This window comes from Ochotona princeps, chromosome 5 (assembly GCF_030435755.1).
Source record: "Ochotona princeps isolate mOchPri1 chromosome 5, mOchPri1.hap1, whole genome shotgun sequence".
NCBI lineage: Eukaryota > Metazoa > Chordata > Mammalia > Lagomorpha > Ochotonidae > Ochotona > Ochotona princeps.
Genome location: NC_080836.1, coordinates 89,362,661 through 89,388,481, shown reverse-complemented (window position 1 = coordinate 89,388,481; position 25,821 = coordinate 89,362,661). Strand labels below are relative to the sequence as shown.

Genomic DNA, 25,821 nt, shown 5'->3' with positions numbered 1-25,821 from the left:
GCCCTGTATCTTTCGCACCTTGCCCCACGAGCAGGTGTTGCTCCCCACCTCCCACTCTCTCACTGCCCACGGATGCAACATTTCCCTCTGCTAGTCGGCGCTTTGTGCTGCCTGTGAGTGCCACGTAAGTAGTCTTTGACTACACAGCAGCTTTCTGTGGTCAAAGAACATGACCACAGAAGAGTTTTACAAAAGGCCTTTGTGGTGCCTATCCAATGAAGGCAAACTGAAAATTTTTTGATGATGATGAAAATATTTATGGCAGTATTTCCTACCAAGCCACCTGTTGACCCCAGCAATCTTACCCTCTTGAGCCAAACCCAGGGCCTGGGGCAGGTGGAAGCCTTCCAGTTGCCTCTATGTCAGCACCCAGAAGCCAGCTACTCCCTGGCCTTGCCCAATGCCATCACTCCAATATGAGGAGCGCGGGCCTTCGCTGTAGTCCCAGGCCTGCTCATAACCATTTGACTATCTGACTCTCCTGCAGCACCTGCGAGGGTACACAAGGAATCGAACACACACAGCGTGCATTTTGAAGTGTCTGCCTTCAGCGTGTAGTGACGGAACTCAGGAAAAGAACATGGCACCTGTTCCTACGCCTACACTTGTCCAGCTGCCTGCCACCTCTTCAGGCAGAGTGGCACGTGTGGGCATGACGTCCAGCAGCAGCAGAAGCGGGAGCTGTCTCCTCCCTACACTGACCACGGGAGGCGTCAGGAGGAAGCCAGCGTGGGGGGCAGCCACCGGCCAATGAACAGCTGCATGGGGCTAGGAACGGCTCCAGCTGGTGAGCAAGATTTAAGATCTCCCTGCTCCGTTGAGGATACACAGAAGCACTCTGACTCATGATTTATAGCTGGAAAAAGCTCCAGGGTGAGTGACAAGGCACTGTTTACATTGGACTTTTCACTGCCAAAGTCACCAGGTGGCCAGTGGACACGGAGCAGCAGCAAACTTGGAGCACAGTGTTGGCCAAGGGGACATCAAGGTTCCACCTGCTTCCCCAGCATCAGGAAATGGGGAGGGAGCCCCATGGGAGCCAGTCTTCTCATCTGTGGGGGTCACTGCTCACTGTGTCCACCACACATGGCTATGAATGGAGCACGGGAGCTAACGGAGGCAAAATCTTCTGACGTCGTGACCCAAGTCTCTAAGACAGTCACTCCTTGGCTTTCCTCTCTAAAAGCACAACTGGACGCTTAATTCAGGAACCACCTGCTGCCCTCCAGAAGCTGTTACACTGATCTTCCGGTCTTCTTGCTGCAGGACCTTTAATGTGCCCTGTGCCTGCCCTCAGACCATGACTATCTGATTCCTTGAACAGTGAGGACAACCCCTGTTCAAAGCCCAAGCCAGAGAGAACGAACCTGCTCCCAGGTGAAGCGCACGGAGGATGGCACCACCACCAGCAGTGGCCACTCCTTCCGGTAAAAGGCAGCAATGCAGATGGCTTGGATGGTCTTGCCTAGGCCCATGTCGTCGGCCAACAGCAGGCGGCCTCTCTTGGCTATGGCAAAACTGAGAACAGATGAGGGGCAGTTAGCAGCACAGTCCTTTCACCAGGAGTGGCAGTTAATCTGGCTCCAGCAAAGCAGATGAGCACTGTGCTGTGAGAGCCCTACTCACAACACCGGCTCCCCAAGCAGGAAAGAGCAGGAGAGACAACTAGGGCAAAATACATAAAGAGGAAGCAGGGCTGGGTGTTCAACTGCACAGTTAAAATACTAGCTGCATGTCACCGCCGCCCAGCAGCGGGGACACTAAAACGACGAGGCACACTCTTGAGGGTTCGAGAAAAGCCGGAACCGCAACCAGACCCCTCACTGCCAAAAGGGGCTGCGTTTAAATCCTTATCTCTGCTGCTCCTGTCCCCATTGGTCTAAGCTTTCCTCTGCCGCTTTTCCAGCCCTCTTTCCGCCACCCTTCTTCCCATATTTCCTCCCGTACTTTCTGCTGCATTTCTCCGTTCTTGTCCCCGTCTCTCCGTACTGCTTTTACTGCTTCTGTCTATATCCCTCTTCTCTGGCCCTCTTTGGGCCACCCTTCTTCCCGCCCATACTTCTTCTCCCTCGTCCTTTTTCCGACCGTCATCTACCATCCATCCGTCTGCCCCCCGCCCCAGCCTAGCTTTTACCGGCTACTTTTATATTGTTCTCCACCAATCACTTCTCCCCATGGGTCCACTTGGCACTACGTGATAGGCCAGTAATCACAGCGAGGGCATTAGCCTATCCCTGTGACTTCCTGTCTACCTGCTTGTGAGACCAACTCCACCTCCTGGCCCTGGGCCAGCTGCCATCTTGCAAAGGTCCCTCTCAATCCCAGGAGCGGCTTTAGCACCTCGTTCCCCACAGTTAAAGGGTTGGCATTGTGGTGCACCGAGTTAAGGCTGACATCCCATATGGGTGCAGGTTTGTGTCCCAGCTGCTCTGTTTATAAATCCAGCCCTCTGCTAACACACCTGGGAAACCTGCAGAGGATGACCCAGATCTTGGAGCCACTGTTCCCACAAGGGAGGCTCCGAAAAAGCCCCAGTTTTCTGGTTACAGACCAGCCCAGCCCTGGCCACTGTAGCCATTTGAGGGATAAACCAGCAGACTGAAGATCTCTTGTTCTCTCTCTCGTCCTCTCTGCCTCACTTCCTTTCACATAAATAAAAATAAACCTTTTTAAAAAGTGAAGGATAGAGAATTTTTTACAACATAGGTTGGTTATGACAAGTGTCCCACTCTGGAGTGGCTGGCACCATGGCTGGCTCCAGCTGCTGCCTCCAGCCTTCTGCTCATGTGGACCCTGGGAGCAGCAGGTGAGGGCTCAAGTCCCCGTGTTCCTGCCAACCCTGAGGGACACATGGACTGAGTGCCGTCTGGGCTCTCAACTCCAGCATGGCCCAATCTCAGCTGAAGTACACATCTGGGGAACAAACCACAGGATAGGGGCTCTCTCCCTCTCTTAAACACATACTAAAACGGGACAGACAAATTGTACCCACCCCAGGGTCTTGCAGGGAGGGCTTAAATGCATGTGAGCCAGTACCCGCGTCACCGCAAATACTAAGCACGTGTTTCAATTGTGACTCTTATTCTGTGTAAAGGAGAAAAGAACCAAGACACAGATAGTAAACATGACTTGCTTGGGTCATGGGAGAAATCAGAAGGATCCCAAGTGCTAGACACCTGGGCCTCTGCTCCCACACCAGTCCTCCTACAAACTGACTCCAAAAACATGGAGAATCTACTCAGAAACCTCCCAGCAATATGCTGCCTGAATAGCTCTTTTGCTTCCCTGGGAGAATTCTAGGCTGCCTGTTTCACTGCCTGCAAACACTGCGTGAGAGAAGGAGAACTCAGCAGTGGATCTCAGGATGTGGAGAAGGCGGGCGTGATATTGTGGCTCTGCTCTGGAGAGACAGATCGAAAGGACAGGTGTGGACAGATGCCCTTTGCTCCCCCACTTTTCCGACCTGCAGGACTGGTCACCAAGGCAATGCATCCATGGAGAAGCCACATCCTTGAAGTGGCTTTGTCTCAGCCTCCTGCCTCAACTTTCCCACCCACCACTTCTAGAGAGCAAGCATAATGAACATCATCCTCCCACACACACCGAATGTCACTTTCTCTCCCTTTGTCCTTGCCTTGAGTTAGCCCACTAGGGAGCAAAGTGGCCAGAAATTGATAACAAAGAAAAGAGAAGGTTGGGTAAAACAGAAATAATACAAACAGCTCAAGGACATTCCCAAGAGAATTACAGGGAAAAACATTGCACTCATGATCAGGAATCATTGACCCAAGCCCCCTTCACCTTGCAAGCTGGGTGACTTTGGGCACAAGACAATGCCTTTCTTTCTTTCTTTCTTTTTTTTTTTTTTTTTTTTTGAGATTTATTCATTCTACTACAGCCAGATATACACAGAGAGGAGGAGAGACAGAGAGGAAAGATCTTCCCTCCGATGATCCACTCCCCAAGTGAGCCGCAACGGGCCGGTGCGCGCCAATCTGATGCCAGGAACCTGGAACCTCCTCCGGGTCTCCCACGCGGGTGCAGTGTCCCAATGCTTTGGGCCATCCTCAACTGCTTTCCCAGGCCACAAGCAGGGAGCTGGATGGGAAGTGGAGCTGCCGGGATTCGAACCGGCGTCCATATGGGATCCCGGAGCTTTCAAGGCGAGGACTTTAGCTGCTAGGCCACACCGCCAGGCCCGACAATGCCTTTCTAATCCTTGCCTTGTTCACTTGCTGAAGGGGCCCACTTAGATCTGACAGGAAGCTGACATTTCTGAGATATTCTGCTCCACACATTGAAGGGGGTGTGCAACACAGCATGCGACTCCCTGCCCTCGGCCCCTCCAACATCAGATTGCCACTCCCTCAGAGGATCAAAGTGCAGATCTGGATTTCGTGAGTCACTTCTGAAGGAAGCTTTACAAATGCCATGTGCGGCTTCAGAGCCACAGAGAGAGGAGAAAGCTGTGACCATGCTCTGCTTCTGCCACTACTGTATCCTGGGCCCACCTTCCCGGGCCTCCCACACGGTCCTTGGATGTACTGGGGTTAACTGCCAAGACCAGCAGGCAGATGCATCCCAGACATACACGAAGATCCTGGACACAGCAAACAGGGGCTAGCCAAGGGCTGGGGCTCGGCCTTTTCTGTCTCCCCTTCAGTGAAGGAGAGCGGGCAAAGGGAAAGGCCACTGGGGAGTCTAGCTGAAATGAGTTCCAAAGAGAATCTCAACAGATGCAGGGCTGGTGTGGCAAAACAAGATGACAGCAGAGAAGGGAGAAGGAAGGGCAAGAAAGAAAAGGCTGGTGGGTGTGCCTGGGGCCATGGGAATGTGGTGAGGGGAGGCTGGCCCTAAAGGGCATGAAGGGAACAAAAGTCCAGAGGAGGCAATTGCCAAGTTTCCACCAAATTCCATGTGAGGCGCCTGGCTGAAATGCTGCCTGGATTTCGCAGCTGCACTGATACTATGGGCATCAGTGGATGTATCAATGCCATGCCCCAACAGCTGTTATTCTTAGTATTTTTGGATAGACTTTCCAGATCTCCTTTCTCTCATTCTTGAATTCCCACCTTTTAAAGAAAAGACAAGTTCAAAGTGGTTGCCTGGCTTCTCCCAAGACGCTGCAGAGGAGGCCTGGTTAGGACAGATTTATATCCGTCTCCCCATCAATTCTAGCAGCAACCCCGACTTTTCTTCTGCAGAACCACTACTTCCCACGCTCAGCCCAACCAACTAGGGTGTGGCTGGTCCTGTCCTCGGGTCTCACCAGCTAGTCTGGCAGCCCCCAAGCCCATGGGCCCTGGGCTTAGACCTCAGTATCAGACTTAAGCCACTGCACTGTCAAACTTATCAGAAAAGAGCTGCTTCCACTGGGTCTGATGGGGGAGGGGCTCTAGTCACCACCCATGAGCAGCACTGGGCTGAAAACAGAGCAAGCTCAGAAGCTGGCAGAGATGCCAGAGTCCTGCCAAGCTCTTCAGAGGCTTGTTTTCTCTGCTGTGTGCTGGGAATGGCTCCTTCCCTGAAGCTGGGCTGCACTGGCTTTCTGCAGACCTGTGACCCAGAGTCTGGTTACACAATGAAGCCTGAGGAACAGCACACCTGGGTGACGCCTAGATGCTTCCAGGCATCCGCGCAACGTGAGGGTTTTGATGAGGAAGCGTCTGAACCCTGTCACCTGCGAGTGATGAAACCCAGTCAGAGGGAGGGGGAAGTAGAGAACCTACTTGACTGCTGCTCTCTGAAAGGGCATCAGGTTAGACACGAGCTTGGGGTCCACTCCGGAAAGGTCAGCCTCGGGGACTTCCGGCGTGGGGTGGAGTGATGTCTTCTCCAGCTGCGAGGCGAAAGCCAGGACCACAGTCTTGGGCAGCGGATCCAGCTGGACCTGCGGGAGGCAGCGCACCCTTTCAACTGGAAGAAAGCAGAGGCCAGTGAGCCAGGGTGTCCAGTAGCACCCACAAGAGCTGGGGGAGAAGGGGCTCTGCTACACAAGGAGCAAAAGCTATAAGTTAGCTGTAGCAGGCTGACTTCAGAAAGGGCTAACTGGTGAGAAAAGTGGGTGCTCACACTTGCACCCAGGAGCCCAGAGAAGTCCCTCCATTAGCCCTTCATTTCTGAAAAGAAGCAGGGCACTCGATGACACAAAGTAAACTTACTTGGCTGCACAGACACTGGAAGGAGATACCAGCTTAAAGTGGTATTTTTTTCCTTTTTTTTTTTTATTAATTTCATTGGATTATGTGACACATTTTTTTATGCACTGGGATTCCCCCCGCCCCTCCCCAAACCCTCCCTCCACCCACGGTGGATTGCTCCACCTTGTTGCATTTCCATAGTTCAAATTCAGTTGAGATTCTTTCATTGGAGGTTTTGACCAAGCATAAAGTCCAGCATCTTATTGTCCTGGTAAGATCAATGGTTTCTTGGTGAGACCATCTCTGGTCTGAAGGTAGAGCCAGCAGAGTATCATCCCAATCAAGTAAAAACCCCAACATAATATTTACAATCATTTACAACATTATGGCATTAATTGACATGGTATTGATTAATCAATATGTTACTAGGGAAATGCAGGTTCTCAACCACAACCTATGACTTCTTCATAGACATTTCAATTTTGGTTTATATTCAACCGTGTTCTATACACCTTAAAATGGCTATAGATTGCTATTCAGCTGTCTCTTATCTATTTTAATGTTAGTATTTAGCATTTTATAGCATTGAAGCATGATTTTGCTGAAGCTGGTTGTTTTTCGGGTAGTCTAACTCTATAACTTTAACAGGACATATGTCAACAGTTTAGGTGAACGTTTTTGGGAGGGGTGTGCAGAGAAATCTTTATCACCCCAGAGAGTAGTAACTGATCTTTGTGTCCCACCCAGTGAGTTATAAGTGCATCCCGGCTGACCGTTTCCTGTCTGTTTCTAAGCTTTCCTAGTTGTTATCTGTCTGTCTATTCTAGTTTGTTTGTTCATTTGTTTGTTTGTTTTGAGGGGTTTCTGGAGCGATCCTGATGGTCCTTACGAAACAGGGTGGGGACCCAAAGTTGGAAGCAGGCAAGGGCCAGAGAAAGCTCTTCTCCCTAGTCCCGAAGGAAGTTTACTGTTCTTCTGTTTCTGCGGACCGCTCAGGGATCCTGGTTGTTGTTCTGATGACCCTGGATCCTGCAAGGCAGGAATTGGGCTTCTTCCATCCCACATTGTAGATCCAAATGGGGGTGGGTGACCTCAGAGTTCTTGGCCTCTGAAGGCACTCCATTTCCCCCGTGGTCTCCTTGGCAGTAGGGATGTAGTCCTCGGTGCTCGTACTAATAGTCCTTGGTGAGGCTCTGGGAGTCTTCAGGGTTGGGATACAAGCCTCCTCCTGTCCCCCTGCTCCACTCTGGGGTCCCCCCCGTTCTATGCGTATGACCTCCTTTAAAGTGGTATTTTTAAAATTCCCATTCAGATAGACAAAAGGCTAGGATTCCTTCCAAGGTCAGTCTAGGAAGGAGCTCAGGGAAGCAAGTCTTCAGGGAGACACACCTTGCCCTGTTCCCTTCTCCCGATAGCCACTGCCAGTGGTTTCTGTGACTGTGGGGCAGCCACCGGTCAAGGCAGGGTCCCCTATGCTCTGTCTGGAGAAGCACCCAGGTATTCCTGGTAAAGACTGGGGACAGCACCACAGGCAGGATCTGTGTGGCCAGAAACCAAGGAACCCGCACGATTCTGACCCCGGCGCAATGGCGAGTGAGGCAGGTTTCACACTGGTCAATCCGTGATGACTTGGCTCGTCACCTATTCCCTATAGCTGGTGGCAGCAGGTGAGGGCCTGTGTGCCAGTGGGCCTGCTGCCTATTTTGGATTGTTGAAGTTTTCCTGCAACACAGCTGTGCCATTTGCTTCTGGGAGGGCTGACAGCCACTTTGACTCTCCCATGGGACCCCTGAGGCCCAGAACGTGAGATGCCAACTGCCTGGCCCCTTAGAGTCCCCACTGAGTTTAGGGTCTACACAGGAACTCACTGACCACTGCTCTGACCTTCCGTGTGGATTCAGGGCCCCAGACACTTGTCTGAACCTCATGATGCATGCAAGCGTGTCTTCTAGTGTGCCCTGTTCACCTGATTTAGTGGGAAAATTAAATACTTGGGACTGACATGAAAATGAAGGCAAACTCTACTGACATTTCCTCTTGAAAGAATTGAAAATCTGACCTGGTTTTAAAGTTGAGAAAAAGCAAACTTTATTCTATAGAGGAACAGAGAAGAAACCAATCAGAGGTCAAAAAAAAATGTAATTAACAGCAGACAGGACAGTAAGTTAAACACACAACAGCAAGAGAAGAGGCAGCCAGTAAAAAGATCCCTGCAGTTAGAATCCTAAGTTGTGCGGTACGGCCTGTTGCGCGGGTGGCTACACTCTCCACGACCCCCTTGCCCTGCACGGCACGCCTGTGAGACATCTCCTCAGAAGAGCCACCGTTGACAGATCACTCGCTCTGATCTTTTATACTTTCAAGGATTCCCTGGGAGTCAGGGTCACCCGCTGAAGGGCAGATCGTCCTTGGTATCTAACCAAGCAGTCCTGCCCAGTGTACTCAGAACTCTGAAGCAGGTGGTCCTTCATTCCATGTGCTCCTGTGTGACCGCTGTTTTTTTTACATCCTCATGACGAACTCCTGACAAACACAGGTGGGAACGTCTGCTGGCTGGGTACGTTCACTTGTTCTGTGTGTCCAATGTTTCAAATCCATCCCTGCCCTTCACTTGTTCTGAAAAACAGTTTCCATGAACAGATTCCCCACCATAGGAAACTAGGCAGGGCTGGACCACCCTGATGACATACAAATACATTCTAGACATCCAGATTCCACCCAAGCCTGCTCACTTTCTCACACTTCAGGGGCTGGGGAGCCCTGGGAAATCATTTTCATCTTGATCCCAGTCATCTTTGGAGGAACTCCAATACCTGTTGAGGGTAGGGACGGGGTGGAGGCTGCAGCCAACAGGGAAGGTGAGGCCCCACAACCACTGTGTTTCTCCAGCTGCTCATGAGGGAGCCACCAGCACCAGTCCAGCACGCTACCAACCACGATCGCCAGGCTCGCACACCACTGGGTGGGTCGGTGGGAAGAGCTGCTGAGAAGGCCACCACTCTGCCAACACTGGCCCCACTGGCCTTCCCTGGAATGGGTGATGGCAGGCACAGCTGTCTGGCTCCGTCAGTCATCGAGCCCCGAGTTCTGAGAGGAGTCCCTTTGGTGGGGTGTTACCAGCCACATAGCTAAGAGATGTGACTGTTTTCAAAGAGCAGCTGCCAAGACCACAGTGTGGAGCCCCTTTCTGGACTGTGACAGTGAGGGAAAGACAAAAGACCTTGAGCCAGTTCCCATGCAAGCCAAAGGCCTCTCTGGTCAGTGGAGCAGAGAGAGAAAAGCGGAGGCTCCTGGACTGGCTTTGCCAGGCAAACCAGCCCTCAGCTCACCCTCTCGGCTCTCACTGCTGCTGCCTAGTGGCCCACACACATGCGTACTTGCGCAGGCTCAGCAGCTTATCCCACTCAGGAGACCTTGGCGTGAAGTGAGAACACAGAAACCCCCAGGCCTACAGCGTGCTGAAGACAGACTGGAAACTCAAGTGGGTGCTGTGCCAGACTCTGCCAGGCCTCCCCTCCCCGCTGCCACGTTTCCTAACGGGTCAGCTGACAGGCAGAGTGTGGTTTCAGCCTTGCATCTGCCACTGACGTTACTGTGACCTCACCATGCTCAGAACCAGAAAACCAGCTACTTCCTTTTTCTGGGCCCGAGCTTTTCCTCACCCACACAGCAGGGTGATCAGTCTTCTCTTCCCCAGAGCATGGCAAAGGAAAGGCAGCACTTAAAAAAATGCAGAAGATACAAATTCCTAATTCAAGTACTGTTACTACCAAAATGGTCACTGTATGCCTCTGGGAGGTGTAGCGGGGAGGAGGGAAGAACCCACTGTTCAAAGACAGTCTGGCTCATAAGACTAGCAACTGTAACTCATGGATTCCAAAGCCATGTTACTTGGCTAATGCTGTCGGTAACCTGCTTTTTCTCATTCTACAGAATGAGAAAGCCTTTGTAGCTATTGTACTTAGATGTTTTCTTGAGCAAAAGACAAAGAGGCGGGAGCAAGCAGCTCCATCTTCCTTCTTGTGAAAGGTTCAGCCCCAAAGAGCAGCAGCGGAGTCTCAGGTTGGTGAGCACACAGACACTGCGTGAGCCTCGCCTCCTGCTCGCACTTCACCTTGGACTTCACACAAGGATTCCTCCAGGAGTCAAATTTCATCCCTTAGGTTTAACTTCTGGGTCAGCTGGACACAGAGGTTTTACAATCCCTCCAGGGCCACATGACCAAGTGGGACCCAGAATGTCCACTGATCTACCTGACACATTCAGTATGTCATGTGAGGAGGGGACAGCGGTGACGAAGCCAGCTTTCCCTTCTTCCTTCAGAGTTTCTGCCTCACAGTCAAGATGGTCAATGACTCGGAGCTCTCAGGTCTGTGTCTGGTCTTCCATGGCCTGCCCGCTGCCAGCAAGCAACTCCCTGCACTGTGGGCAAGGCCCACCGAGCCTCAGAGGGTCACGTGGCAGGAGCCATGTGTCAGCTGCACACCCAAGGTAAAGCTGGCAAGACAGAGCGGGAGGGCATGGCAGGACATGCTGTGCGTGACTGCATCCCTTTCTCAGGTGCATCAGAAGCAGTCAGTCCATCTAAGCAGAGGATGCAAAGAACAAACGAAAAGCCTACAGCGGCTGCTCACTCTCACAGCGGTGACCGCACAGAGTCTCCTTCCCTTGACCAACGCCCACAGTGCTTGCGAAGACGCTCAAGTCCAATGGCCTTGATGCCTGCACCTGATTACAAATCGGCCCACTATAAAGCACCACTTTCCTGGATCACCTCGTTACAGAAGTAAACTGACAGCCCGTTCCCAGCAGCAGACTAAAGTGGCTTCTAGCCAAGCCCACAGCCCTTGCTTCCAACACTGACAGGAAGCCGCTAGGAGATTCTGCAGGCTGTGGTGTTTCACCAGCACCACCTCACCCCGACAAAGGAGAGGGTCCATGCCTGTTCAAGCCACCTCAGGCCACCACCTCGGCAGGCACAGACAAGGCTGCCCTGGGCTTGCGCACCTGCAGTTACCACGGCAAAGGCAGGAGGGACTCCCGTCACACATTTGTTTAAAGGCAGACCAGGAAAGCTCAGGGACAGCATGATAGCAAAGCAGCAAGGCAGGCTTCTTACTTAGCTTATTGTGCTCTTCCAAGAGAAAGTTCCACTTCCTGGTCTTGACATCTGCAAGGAGAAGAAAAGAAATAAACAAACAGGATACCCTGCCACTACCCTTGGCTATGTTTCCAAACTTCAGAAAGACCGGTCCTGCACTGGGCCCTGCGGATGCTGTGATCATGACAGCACCTGCCCTTGAAGCTTCTAGAGCAAACAGGTAAAACGGACCAGCAGAGGTGGGGACAACAGCAGGACACAAGGGCTGTGACAAAAGGTGCTATGGGGATACATGACCGGGAATGCCCCGGATGTCCGAGACACGGTAACAACCTGGCTTATGCTGGTTCGGTACCCCCGCTGGGCCAAGCACTGTGTCAGGAGAGGCCCTTCCTGCCCTTCATGGCTTAGGGGTGGGCGGGGACTGTGTTTTACACATGGGGAAACAAGTTGTGTGTGGTCAGCTGGTCGCTGCGCCTACGTTCGAATCATGGAGCAATTCAGGGTTTTGGTTTTCCCATTGTGAAAAATGAGAACACTAAACAGTTCCTCCTTCACAGGGTTACTGCAAGGAGTTCACGGAGTTTCAACACAGAATGCTTGTTCTGGACTGCAGGGAAAAGTGCATTGCAAAGGGCTAGTTCTTGTGAATTATTGTTACAGTCGTTAGCACGCTGTCTGCTAACTGGGAGAGTGTAGTACAGATGACGTACAACATGAACCAAGGGCCAGGATTCTCTCACTACCCACCAGTGGTTAATTTCTCCTCTCGCCATCTATTGTTTGGAAAGATCAGGAAGCTGGGGTCAGCAGCAAGGTCTAGAATCCAGGACCTCTAGCATGGGTTACAGGGCACCCCAACTGGTGTCCTAACCGCTAAGCTAGACTCACTCTATGCACTCAGAATTCCAAAGCTTCTCTCACCTGTATTCCAACCAGACAGGATTGAAAGCAACTCACAAACATATAGCACAGAGCTGCTTGACTTTGGCTGATGGTCTTCAACTACTAGTCTCCTCTGAGGATCTGATAATACCAAACGCCAGGCACTGCCTCACCCACATCCCCAGCCTCCCCGCATGAGCAGCAGACGACAAGGCTCATGCTGACACTCCTCAGATGGCAGCGCCACTGAGCCCACCAGATAAACAGATCACTCTCCCAATGGGGGGCCAGGACTGGGAACCAGCTCCACTTCCAAGTCCAACTTCCTGCTAACGCACACCCTGCCAGGCAGCAGGTAAAGGCCCGGGAACTGGGGCCCCTGTGGCCGACTCAGGTTGAGTCCCCAGCTCCTGGCCTTGGCCGGGCCCAGCCCCAGCCACTGCAGGCACTTGGGCAGTCAACTGGTGGATGGAAGATGCCACTCTCTTTCTGCCTCTCTTCCTTTCAAACAAAAGCAAATAAGGGAGAGAGCAGCAGGTCACGTGGTCCTTCCACCACCTCCCGGAGTGGGGCCAACACTCGCTGCTGACGGGGTCCCGCTGCTGCTCAGGTTGGAAACCACTGTCTCAGGCATTTATTTTTAGGGTCACCACCTATTTTTCTGGCAAGGCCAAAAGAAAAACAGACGGGTTTGGATGGTGAAGACAAGGTGACTGAGGAAAATGGTGGGAATCTTCTCTCTGGGAAGCCTTGGGGACCAAGAACCCCCCCACTCTATACTCACTCTCTGGAACCCCTGGAATGCTCCTATAGTGAGAGAAGCAAGCCAGGAAAAGAATGACTAAGTGTCATTCTAAGACCGATTAAAAACACTGTGCTGAGATCTCAGACCACAATGCATCCTGGGAATCAGACCCTTTACTTACCATAAATTCTGGACTCCATCTGCTTAAACAGGGTGATCAGCTCCTCGGAGTAGCCAATGTCGGCCTCGAAGCGGGCGCGGGAGATGAGCATGCATCGCCCCTTGACGAAGGCGAGTGACGGGGCGGAGGGCAGGCTGGTCTGTGTGCTGCTGCCCTCGGCCCCCTCCAGGGGCTGCAGGGTGACGGCAGGGAGGCGCCCGGCTGCTTTCACTGCAGGAGAGGAACAGGACAGGAGTGAGGAGGCACAGGACTTTACACTGACTTCCAGGAGACGCTGAGTGCTGGGGTAGGGAGAGTGACGTTTGTAGGTACAACTGGAGCTTTGGGGACTTTTTTCTTTCTAGACAGGGTGAGAGGGAGAGACAGAGATCTTTCACCAGCTGGTTCACTCCCCAAACGGCTGCAAAGACCAGGGATGAAAAGCAATAAGAGAAAAAATGATTTGTAAATACTGAGAGAAACACTCATCCTCCTGAATGGAGAAACAGAAAGCCAGTTTTGTTGTTGTTGTTTTTGTTTTGTTTTGACTTCTCCAAGATTGTGGGATTAAAAAAAAAAGAAGCCATCATATCGCGAGCTGGGATTAAACCTTTTGGGACGTCACGTGGGATCACGCTAACAGGAGCTGTAGATCGTGATCACGAGGACTCCACTGCTGGGAACCTGACCAACTAACAAGCCAAAGGCAGGAATGCCCCAAGGTGCCAGCTTTCAAACAGACCAGCAGGCCACAGGTAAACAGCAGGAACTCAGTGTACGCAGTTTATGACCCATACAATGGGATGTTACGTACCACAAATTATTTTCACTAAGAATTTTGGGAAAGACAAATGTGTACCAACAGCTTTAGATTCAACACTATACCATTCTTCTTGAAGTTTAAAATGACCCATTGTAATACCTATGCTTTCATCACCCAAAGTTAATTAACTGTTAACATTTTTGTTAATGTAAAATTAACAAAGGCAAGAATCACAATTTAGAAAATGTGTATCTCAACGCATGAAGACTAGAAAGAGGTGTTAACAGTGACTGTGTGGGCAGATTATGTGACATAGTTTCTGTTCTTAACATGTTATGTGTTTCTGTATTTTCCTTTGCGCTGTAATAAGTACGAGGTAGGTTTTGAGTAAAATCCACATATATAGCTAAAGTAAAACAACATTAGAAGCTCCTGGCTGCAGGCTGACCTAGCTTTGGTCACTGAAGCCACTTGGGAAGTAATCAGTAAATGAAAAGATACCTCTTTCTCTCTCTCTTTGTAACTCTATATTTGAAATAAACAAATAAATTATTAAGGGCTCGGCAGCGTGGCCTAGTGGCTAAGGTCTTTGCCTTGATCCCATATGGCCGCTGGTTCTAATCCCAGCAGCTCCACTTCCTCTCTATCTCTCCTCCTCTCAGTATATCTGACTTTGTAATGAAAATAAAATAAATCTTTAAAAAAAAAAAAAAAAAATTATTAAAAAAAAAAAAGAGTATTCCAAAAAAGGCCCCCAACTGAATCATATCTGTCTCAAATTCCCAGAATGCAACTGACCCCAGCAATGAGACCTCTAAGGAGGTTACTAAGTTAAAAGAGGCCATTAGGTAGCCCTAATCCAATCTGATGGCCTTCCAAGGAGAGACTATCAAGGATTCAGGTGCACAGGAGCTAGGCCCTGCCAAGTCCTTCCAGGCCCTGCCAAGCCCTGCCAAGCCCTGCCAAGGACTGCCAGCCTCCAGCTCGGGCCGTTGGTTCAAGGCCTTCAGTCTGAGCTACGGCAGTCCTTGCAAACAAGCACGACAGTTCCCCACAAGAGATACCACCCTGATGCCTTGCGTTCCAGGCAGCACAGATCAAAGAGACAGCCAGCGAGTTCCAGAGGCAGCTGGTCAGCTGTCCCCCTCTTCTGCCCCGCCCTGGAGAACGCACAACGCTCCACGTCTACAGAGCAGCGATCTCAACACGCAACCTCATTCTTCCCTGTTTGAACTAGCAGAGGGAAGAGAAAACAGGGAAATGGCTGCTGGGGGAGCTGAGTGAGACCTTGTGTGGCTAAAACCCTGCACATAATTTCAGCTCCAGGCACCAGGACCAGGACAGGAAATCCTTGATGCTGACCTGTCAACAAAATCTCACAAGCCAGAGCGGGGTGGCCGGGGGCTACTGAGGCTCCGGATAGAGCTGCTGTTGCAGGAACCACACCCGGGTGGCTGGGCAGTGAACCTCCCTGCACTCTGCGTCACACAAGATGGTGGCAGGGACTGGCATAGTCTGCTGACCTGTTACCTTCCCAGGAGCAGGGCCTGCATGCCACTGCTAGGCAATTTGACAAGCTGTTAGTACGTTAGTTATCTGTCCTCTTTGGGCCTCAGTATGCCCGCTTGCAAAATGGTTGTTACAAGCAATATAAGCCTAACTTGAGGCCTCAGGATGAGCTACGGGCACCACAGAGTCTGATCTTTCGCTCGCAGTCCCGGTGACATTTGCCCCAAGAAACCACCTTTCTAGGCTGGCAGAGCAGGAAGGAGCATGGGAATGGTGAACACAAAAGCTCTCACTACTAAACCAGGCTCATCTAAGCCAGACGACGTCGGCTACCCCAGGGAGTTTCCAAAGCCAGGATCCCCTCCACGTCGGGCAATGGTGTGCCTACTCACTCAGGGCACCGTAGTCGGACATGCTGAAGCTCCACGTCTTGCTGGCAGGGTCTGAAATCAAGGAAAAGGTGGCAGGTGCTATAAACGCTGGTACTGAGGTCCTCAACAAGAGCTTGTCTTCTGAGTCAGCACTCAATGGACACCATGTTCAAAGCCATTGAGCACTAAGTCACCACCCCCCTGCCCCGGATTTATTCCACGGAGAATACTAAACAGAGAGAATTTTTCAAATTCCACCTAGTGGCAGCAGCAGCCATATCCCCACTCTGATCTCTACACGGGTCAACCTGACTGTGCTAACTGAACCCGCTGACCTAGCGCCAGTGTTTTAAAAATCTTATGTCACACAAAAAAACTGTTATTGTGGGCACGAGGCACCTGGCAGAGGAGCCGGCTTCTCAGGAAATGTTCATCCACTCCTGGCATGACCAGGCAGCAGTTCCCAAGTCTGAGGGCCACTGGAGAGACTCAATCAGACAGGGAAACCCCAGCTCCAACAGAAGACACGGCAACTGTTCTCCCTTCATATTTATGAGAAATTGTTAGTCTTCAGAGATTCTAAAATTAGAAGAGTAAAAGCTAGCCCGAAGCACCAAGGACTCATTACCGTAACTTCTGCTGGGCAGGCTCTTGAACACTGCAATGAGTTCTGCATTGTAGCCAATCTTCACCTGGAACCGATCTCCGCTCCTCACACAAATCCCCTGCTGGGAGCTGACTGCTTTTGGCACTGGAGTCCCTGAGGTCTGTGGCAGTCTTTCTGTCCTGTGGGCCATAGTCCCTGACCCACAAGGGGTACTGCAAAGATTCTGTGAGGAGGAGGAGGAAGACGTGGATGGTATCACTGCACTGCTCTCCAATCCAAGATCCTGGGGAGGTTGTCCGGAAGAAGAACCTGGAGCTTTCGGAAAACTTCCTGTGTTGGTCAAGGTCTCATGAGTTGTATCAGCAAAGGGAGTTGACTGGACCTTCAGAGAACTTTGTGCCAAGGGAGGGGAGATCCCAGTGTGGGTCACCGGATTTGGGGTGCTGTGGCAGGCTGTTGAGACCTCTTCTTGCCTCTTCTCTGTCGCCTGTGATGGCTTGGGTGTGCTGAGATGAGAATAGTGGGAATTCTGAGGTCTTTGGTCACTGCTAGGACCACTGAAGTTCTGTTGCTTGGAAAAGACCCCATGGCTCAGCGGCCTTGAAGGCTTCTGTGGGGGATGCTGGGAAGGGCCCTGCTTGGCCGGGGACTGGCAGGCAGCTATGGAGGAGCTCTGGGGTTGTTCCCCCGACAGCTTCTCAGCTCTGCGAGCCAGTGCCTTCTGCCGATTCTCTTCAATTTTCTTCCTCTGCTCCTCTGTAAGGGGCAGAGACATTGTAACAAGGAAGTTCTTACGCAGAAACCTCAACCTTTACCTGGAAAGTGGGCAAAAGCTGGGAAGACAAGAAAAGGCCGAAAGAAACATTATTTATTCGTCATGTTTCTGCCTTGATTTTAACAAGCGTTTGACCCAGGAAATGCATAAGCAGCCAACCTAAGGGATACATTCGAGCTGCTTGTGCAATGAAAAGAATGAAAGCACACGGGGACAGAAGTGGCACAGGCTAAAATACAGATCCTAATAAAGGACAAAGAAAACAAACCCCAAGCCATAAAGGTATTCCAAGGGATGGGGCTGTGAGGCAGGGGTTAAGCTTGCAGCCCATGAGTGTGGATTCCAGTCCCAGCTCACTGCTGAAGTGCTTGGGAAGGCAACAGAAGATGCCCAGTGCCCCGGTCCCTGCCACCCGCCTGGGAGACCCCAGCGGAGTTCTGGCTGTCGGCTCCAGCCAGCTCCAGCCTTGTCTGGCCTTTGGAGAGTGAACCGGCAGATGGCAGATCTCTCACTCCCTTTTTCTGGTAAATGCATACATTTCAGTTGCAATAGTTTCCTCTCTTCCATCCTCTAGCCAAGCTAAGTTATGATATTGCCAAGGAAGTCCTGCGGTGCAACCTAAACCCATCAGATAAGGAAGAAGGGAACATTTTAAGCCAGGAGGACAATGGATCCAAACAACCACGTACCATGGCATGATGCTTGCCAAACAGCCTCTGCTCAACCTGGAAGAAGGAAGCAGGTATGAGCTCACAGAACCCTAGTCACCCCCCCTTCCGTCTGCTAAATCAGCCTGCACAAGCCCCAACACCTGGCCTCGAAAGCGCCACACCATGACGCAATTCAAGAACTCTCAGGCACACCAAGAGAGTAAAATAAAACCACAAGTTCCAAAAAGATACAAACTGCAATTCATCTGTAACCTCACTAGTCATCAATGTCCACAGCTAATAATTCAGTTCTCTCTCTCTTTCTTTTCTTCTATCACGTAAACGAATTTACTACACTACTCGACAGGCTCATCCTGGTAACTTTCCAGTTAGTTCCCCCGGCAGCCGAGCTATTTTTAGCACAGCCTCAGAGGCCCTATTTCCCTGACGTGGTTCAGAGTGAAGAGCCAGTACACAGAGGGGACACTCAACGGCACCTTCCTGACCACAGAGCTGTCTTCGGCAAAGACCTCCCAAACACACCTGCCCCTCGGAGACCCTGCAGGGAGGGCCGCTAGGGAAGGCTGAGCCCCTGGAAGCCCTCCAGCTGGCTCCCCCAGGCCGATCCCGGTTCGGGTCCCGTGAGCCGCGCTGCCTCCGCCAGCTAGGGCGCTGAGATAAGAACTCCCACCGTCAGCCTCAAACGACAAGGCCGTCCCACCACCTGGCCGCCTCTCTTCCCGGGTCCGCGGGGACCCTCCGATCCACGCCACTTCCGGGCCCTACCATCACCGTTTGGATTCTCCCTTCCCGCTCGGTCCGCTACCTCCTCCAGGCTGGCGCTTGGTGCCGGCCACCTTCCAAGCTGGCGCGGCCCAAGAAGACGAGCTCGCGTGCGCAGCCGAGACTGAGCGCAGACCCCACCGAGCCGGATGCCTCTTGCCGACGGACGGTTAAGGGAGCGGGTGCTGCAGCGCTGCCAGCTCTCCGGCTTCACTGCTCCCAGGCCTGGAGGGCTCCGGTCACTGGCGAACTACACTTCCCAGTAGGCAACGCGGACGCAGTTTTTCTTCAAAAAAGTGGGCGTGACGAAACGGGGCGGAGGAGGCAAGACCGCCGCGGCAGAGCCCTCTGGGATTGTAGTTTTGACTAGGAGACCGGCAAGAGTTACGAAGGACCGAATGTCTTGGCCTGGGGGCTGGACTCGTGCATCTTGGGAGTTGTAGTTTTCTGTACGCACTCTACAAAACTTCAGCCGAAAACTGGCGCCTGAAAGCCGGGGATCTTGAGCTTTCCAAAACTGGAGTCTCGCTATCAGTGCTGTCTCCAGGGCATATTCCAGAGAGCCATACGGATTTGATAGCGCTTAATAGAAGGTATCCCTCAGCCATCTATCCCTGGTTTTGATAACCTTGCAGTTGCTGTCACATCCCCATCTTCTCTTAGCATCATCCTATGGTTGTCAGCCCTGCCGTTGTTATCATGGTACGGGGCACTGATGTGAGTTAGCTCACTAATCCTAACTCCAATCCATTCAACACAGAATATCCCACGTTACAGATGGGGACTGAACAAATGCTCATAGATAATAACTTTATTGAGTCCTGACTAGGCTAGTTTTTGATTCTGATTCCAAAGCTTGGTCATCCTGGGTCAACCAAGGTGGACTAATTTACCAATATCTGGTGACAATTTTAACTTCAAGCTTCATGATTTTTCCAAAGGATCTTGGGCAAGTCCTTTTCTCTTTCAATCAACAAGTCCTATGAGGCACAAATGATTCCTGAATTAATTGGTTACTTGCAATGTTGCAATGCGCCCACAGCAAAATAAGCAAAAATAAGTGAAAGATGGAAAAAAAAATGTAGGCGAAGAAATAGGTAAAAGAAAATTACTCAGATTCCAAGGTAGCCTTGGTCCAGTTTCTTGTCTTCCAGGCTGAGAGAATACAATCAGGAGATGTAGCTGAAGGTCAGAAAAAAATGGTAAAGAGATAATACACAAACAGAGTGGGTACGGGTGACCTCAGGGGAGACACTAACCCCCAAGAAGGCTGGAGTTGTCCTTCCCGTAGGGTAGGGATGATGCTCTGAGCAGGGCTAGATTGAAGATCCAAAGGAGGCAGAGTTGGAGGTGGATTCTTCATGAAGCTGTCACAGGGTCTGGAGTGTGAGGGAAAGTGAGGCTGATGGTGGTGGGCATGCCCGGTCTTCAGCCATGTGGAACCAGAAGGTGGTGGGATTGGGATGGTCCAGAGAGCTTTGACGTCAAAAATCCCTAGTTCCTTGCCCCTCATTGACTTCCTGCCCAACCCACATCAAAAGTACAGTAACAGCCAGTCATAATTAAAATAGCAGTTTGCTTAGAGCCACAAAAATTGTAACACCATGTAGTGCATATCACAACCACCTGCTCTGAAAGGAAAAGTGGTATCTGGGACTTGCAGGGTCCGTGGGCACCGTTCCTGGGCACTGGCATCTGTGGCTCTCCACTGTCGAAGTTGTGGTAGATGTGACAATGCTTGCCATCAATGCATGAGCACATGCAGCTATTGTGCTGTTTTCAAATGTGGATCCTTTGAAAATAAACAGGTAAACATGATCAAAACACATTAAGAGAAAAAAAGCCCAGCAATGTGTGTAGTTTGATCCGTTCAACAAAAATAATTAAAAAAAAAAAAAAAACCTTTTACCTATACATGCCTGAAAAGTACTTAGAAAGACATCCAAGAAGGAAACTTGAAAACAGATGAAACTGAGGCCTCTACCAACAGCACCAACATCCTACACGGGCGCTGGGTCAAGTCCTTCTGATCCAGCTCCCTGCTGATGTGCCTGCTTTCGCAGCAGAGAACAGCTCAGCGATTAGTCCCCTGTATCCACATGGAAGATGCGGAAGAAGCTCCTGGATCCTGACTTCAGACCAGAGCAGCTCCAGATGTTGCAGCCATTTGGGGAGTGAACTAGTGGATGGAAGATCTCCTTCTCTCTTTCCGTCTCTTCTCTCTCTGTAAACCTGCCATTCCAATAAAAATAAATGAATCTTAAAAAACAAAACTGACAAAATTATTTGGGAGCATGGCAGGGTGCAATACACTCTGACCTTTTTTTTAAGCCTGTATTCCCTGAATTATTTGACTCTTAGTAATCATGTAGTGCTGTGTGACTCAAAGGAATAAATCAGCTTTTAAATGACAGGCCCTTTGACCATAATCTGTATGTGTGTGAGGCTTAGTAGTAGAAAATTGATCACAATCCAACTCCCTTTATTGGCTTTGCAACTACAATGGCCATGCCTTCATTTTCTTGTCTGAAGTAAAGGCAGAAAACAATCTCATTTTGATAAATCTCACTGTTAGACTGGAAAGAGGTAAGTATGAGGGAAGTGTTCAGTGAACTGTGAAGTCCCAGAACAGATGGGGGAGGATGTTGCTATTACTTGAGGCAAATGATTATAGGTCTTTCATTTCCCAGCATCCCACACCCGTTTCCTACTGTCGGATATGAGCACCTGTCTTGGCTCTCCCTGGCCCCCAGCAGGGAAGTTGACTGGCTAAGGAAGCTGAGTACTGTGCACCTCACCCGTGTCTGTCACCAGCTCACACGACAGCCACTTGGTTCTCCTGGGCCTCATCGTTCCTTCTGCAGAAAGACCTGAAGATCCTAGTCTTGACTCCAGGAATTCTTACAAATTCAGGGCGTCTGAGTCTCCAAATCCTATTTCAGTGCATCCAGAATTGGACTAGACATGATTGTCTCTCCAGCCCTAACATGTTAACATTCTGAGTAGGAAGCTAAAATGAACATTTAGTGTGACAATCATCCTCAGAGAGTCAACTAGTCAGATCCCACTCAACGGCCCCGTCTTTGGCTTTCGTCTACAGCATCGTTTACTAGGGCCAAGCTTGTTATATTTTTAAATTTATTTTTCTTTAGAAATTATTAAAGCACCTTCCAGCGGAAATGCTCTAATTAAGAAGGTTTAGAGGGCTAGGGGCCCAGGAATGACCACAGAGAAGAGGCTTGAAGCAGTTGACTTGTGTTTTAATCCTGAGATTCTTGGCAGCAAAAGCAAAAATGTCAAGCAGTTGTACAAACCCTTCAACTAAAAATAACCTGCTAAAGTTCCCAAATATGTTAGTCAGACAGTGTCAGACTGATTTGAAGCTTTACTTGGTTGCCTAAGAAACAAAACAACAATGTGATCAACATTTTTCTCAAGCTGAATCTTTAGAATTCACAAAATTTGGAGAATGTTATGTTAGTTAGCTCTTCACTACTTAAAATGAAATGCCTGGGATGGGACATTGTTTCAGCTGATTTGTTCAGGTGAAAAATGTGTTTCAGCTCACACTCTTGGAGGCACAAGGTGCAGCGCCCTCCTCTGGCGGTGATGAGATGATGCAGGACAAATGAAGGACAAGGAGTGTGTCTGCCTGCATCTCCTTGTCTAAAGTCACCAGGATTCAGTCTGGGGCCTCCACCTTGGCCTAATCCAATTGAATTCTCTGTACAACGTCACTGGGTCAAGTGGCAACCCTCCTAGGACCATGGATTTACGACTTTCAGGTTTAGATCACTGCATGAGCTCAAGGGCTGGATTCAAACCGCCACAAGCCTGGTTTGTAGTCTTTATAGTGTTTAAGGACTTTTCTTTAGTAATGAGATAACGATTATAAATATCTTTAATTGCAAAAAATGAAAAGTTACTTATCCTTATTTTAAAAATCAAATAATGTTTATTTTGTGAAATCCAAAAAACATTTAGCAAATACTGTTTTGGGGGCATTTCAAGGCAAGTCAAGGCCTATCCTTCTATAGGGCTAATGTTTGAAGAGCAGAAGATAAATATCTGGAATTGCCGGATTTAGCAAATGTCGCAAATATTTGTCCCAAATATCACCCGAGACACACTCAAATGTAACTGCACATCCCGTATTTTATCTGACAGCCATAAAGACCATCTGCTCCCACCATCAAGGGTTCAGGACCAAGTTGAGCTGTGGACAAATGTGCATTGGTAAACAACTGACCCACAGGTACATGAATATACCAGATTTTAAATCTAAAAAAGCCTTTGGTGTCTATCTGGCTTCATAGATGGGGGACCAGAGCCAGATCAGCTGCGCATCCACCTGGCACCTGCCTGTCTTTGTTGGGGCTGCTATAACTAAACACTATAGACTAGGCAGCATTTCTTCTCCAGTAGTTCTGGAGGCTAGGAGTCCAAGTTCAGATTTTGTTCATTGTGAGAGTTCTCTTGCTGGGTGTGACTTCTGACAAAGTGAGCAAGAGAATGATAGAGAGAAGAAGGAGAGAGAGAGAGAGAGAGAGAGAGAGAGAGAGAGGGAGAAGGAGAGAGAGAGAGCATTCTGGTGTATTTTTTTTTTTTTAATCGTAAAGGCAGATATACAGAGAGAAGGAGATACAGAGTGGAAGACCTTCCATCTGCTGGTTCACTCCCCAAGTGGCTGCAATGACCAAAGCTGACCAGATCCAAAGCCAGGAGCTGGGACTCAAGCTGGTGCTCACTTGGGTTGCAGCTGGGGCACGCAGTGACTTCACCACCGCCACATTGGTCCAGGGCTCTGCTTTTCCACCTTGTTTTGGAAGTAGCTGTCCTTCCCCATTTCATACATTTTTGGGAGAGTGTTAATCAGGAGGGATCTTGTCCTCTTGGTAAATCAGTGGCTGCAGGATTGCAATGGAATCAATCAGACTATGACCTGTCACCTTTGGGGTTTTGTAGTCTTTGGACAGATGTAGCCCAGTCGTGGCTTTAAGGGCAAACTGTTGTTTAGCTCCCCTGTCCAGCTTTCCAGAGCTGACCTGTGACTCTGCCACTCCAAGCCCTGATTCTGCATCTCGTGACCTGTCTATGGCTTTCCAGAGAAGTCTTTGTTCTGAGGGTGGGGATGGGGGGCTGGGATAGGATGGGAACATGTTTAAGCAAAGTCAGTCTTTGTTGCTGCATCCAATGAACTCTGAGGGGCCAGAAGGGTCCTTTGCTTCCACCATCCCACCATCCCACCATCCCACCATCCCACCATCCCACCATCTTTCTTCCTAATGCCACTTAGCTCAGAATCTGCTATAAAATCAGGGCATAACATGGCAATGATTACAAAAGGATTCCACTACTATATGAGTTTGTCCTTCTCATGTTCAAATAAAATTCCTTAGGATTCCACAGGATTATCTCTTTGGTAGCCTCCGACTGTGGGCCCTGGAGCACAAGAACCGCATTTAAGACATACTCTTTGCTGTTTATTAATTTCCACCTTGTGTACTCTGGAGGTCCCCAAAGCCTAACAATGGCGTGACTAATGCATTTCTGGAAAATGTGTCCTGTTCTTTCCCCCTAATCTATAAAGGGAAATTATGGGGGATCTTAGCATTAATCTCCTCCTAGATAAGTCCCCAGTGCCTGATGCTGCACACCAGGCCAGAAGGAGGAGCCTGGATCCCGCAGTTGGGCTCTTACTGCAGTTGAATCAAATGCATGAAATGGGCCATGCCCTTGCTGGACTGCGAGTGTCTGGGCATCTAGAACAGATTCAGTCTCTTTCCGGAGCTTCCCAGCTGGTGAAGATAGTGCTGCAATTCCCTCCTCCCTCTTGGGCTGATCTCCTTTGGGGAGGGACTTTTTGACTGTCCGCACAAGGGCACATCACCGTCAGGATTCACTGCACCTTGAATGTGTGGGATCGGACCATGAGGGGAGGGCAGATGTAAGACTTTGAATGGAGAGGGAGGCAGTTCCCTCCGAGCCCCACCCCGTCCCCCTTCTGCCAGTGGGGAAAGGCATTTGCATAGCCCAAAGCACTGGGAGTAGTGGGAAGGTTTACACGCTGGAAACTCACCTTCTTTAGCGGTGGTTCCGTTCTGATGGATTTAATTGCCCCGAGTCTGACAGCTGGCGTTTCCTCCTTCCTCTTGCCTGCCCCCTCCACTCCCTCCTCTCTCCCAGACTCTGAATGTCTGTAAGGACAGACTGCCCGTCCTCACTCCAGTGCTACCAGGCGTGTTAAGGGATTTGGCGGGAGGGTTCTCTGCCTGAATTTCTCAACTGTTTGGGCTCGGTAGCTGTGCTTACTTCACAAGCCTCCCTCTCAAACGTGGCACATTTCCTGCTGGAATGATTTTGTATGCACGTCTTTTGCCAACAACATCCCCCTCGACACCCTACTCCAGTTTTCTTAGACTTGCAAAAATGTCACTTTCTTTTTCCTGTTCCTCCAGTATCACGCATTGCGCTTCATTCATTCATTCACTCACTCACAAAGTTGTCCCTCAGCGACCATCCGGAATTGAATGACTGCAGCGGGAATTTGGCATGGGGCTTGTGAAACCACTGCTTAGGATGCCCGCATCCCGTATTGGAATGCCTGGCTCAAAATCCTTGGGTTACTCAAGCCACTTTTATGGAACGGTACAGTGTTACAAAAACACACACACATGCTCCTCTGCATACTTCAATTTAATCTCTAGATTGCTTAATACCTAATTCGATTGCTGTATAAATAGGTTTTATGCTGTCTTCTTTAGGGAAACCTGACATAAAAAAAGGTTCTATGTGTTGGTGAGTAATGACATCTTTTAATTGTTTACTTATTGAGGGAGAGCAAAAGTGAAAGAAAGAGCAAGAGAGAGACAGATTCTCTCATTGATTGATTCGTTCATTCTCCCAATGCCCCACAACAATCAGGGCTGGGCCAGGGCCAGAACTAGGACCTGGAAACTCAATCTAATTGGCCTTGTGAGTAACAGGAAGTCAACTATTTGCTCCGTAACTGCTTCCTCCCAGGGATCCATATTGCAGTTTTTTTTTAAAGAGTTATTTTATTTATTACAAAGTCAGATATACAGAGAGGAGGAGAGATAGAGAGGAAGATCTTCCGTCCGATGATTCACTCCCCAAGTGAGCCGCAACGGGCCGGTGCGTGCCGATCCGAAGCCGGGAACCTGGAACCTCTTTCAGGTCTCCCACGAGGGTGCAGGGTCCCAACGCATTTGGCCATCCTCGACTGCTTCCCCATGCCACAAGCAGGGAGTTGGATGGGAAGTGGAGCTGCCGGGATTAGAACCGGTGGGCATATGGGATCCCGGGCATTCA

General features: G+C 50.1%; 1 protein-coding gene across 2 annotated transcripts in view; it reads right to left on the bottom strand.

The window, feature by feature from the left end:
* Positions 1–18,632, bottom strand: part of SMARCAL1 (SWI/SNF related, matrix associated, actin dependent regulator of chromatin, subfamily a like 1) — a 51,112-nt gene extending 32,480 nt beyond the window's left edge. Inside the window, exons 1-8 of one of the 2 annotated variants that reach the window (XM_058664985.1) lie at positions 18,533–18,632; positions 17,746–17,781; positions 16,303–17,114; positions 15,696–15,746; positions 13,053–13,262; positions 11,260–11,310; positions 5,730–5,916; positions 1,368–1,518 (exon numbers count right to left, since the gene is read on the bottom strand). In XM_058664985.1, coding sequence (XP_058520968.1) covers positions 1,368–1,518; positions 5,730–5,916; positions 11,260–11,310; positions 13,053–13,262; positions 15,696–15,746; positions 16,303–17,056 — 1,404 coding nt within the window. In that variant the 5' untranslated portion in view covers positions 17,057–17,114; positions 17,746–17,781; positions 18,533–18,632. Of the gene's footprint in view, positions 1–1,367; positions 1,519–5,729; positions 5,917–11,259; positions 11,311–13,052; positions 13,263–15,695; positions 15,747–16,302; positions 17,115–17,745; positions 17,782–18,249; positions 18,376–18,532 lie in introns of those variants that run through there. The other variant, XM_058664984.1, reaches the window with a different exon arrangement.
* Between the last annotated feature and the right edge of the window lie 7,189 nt (positions 18,633–25,821).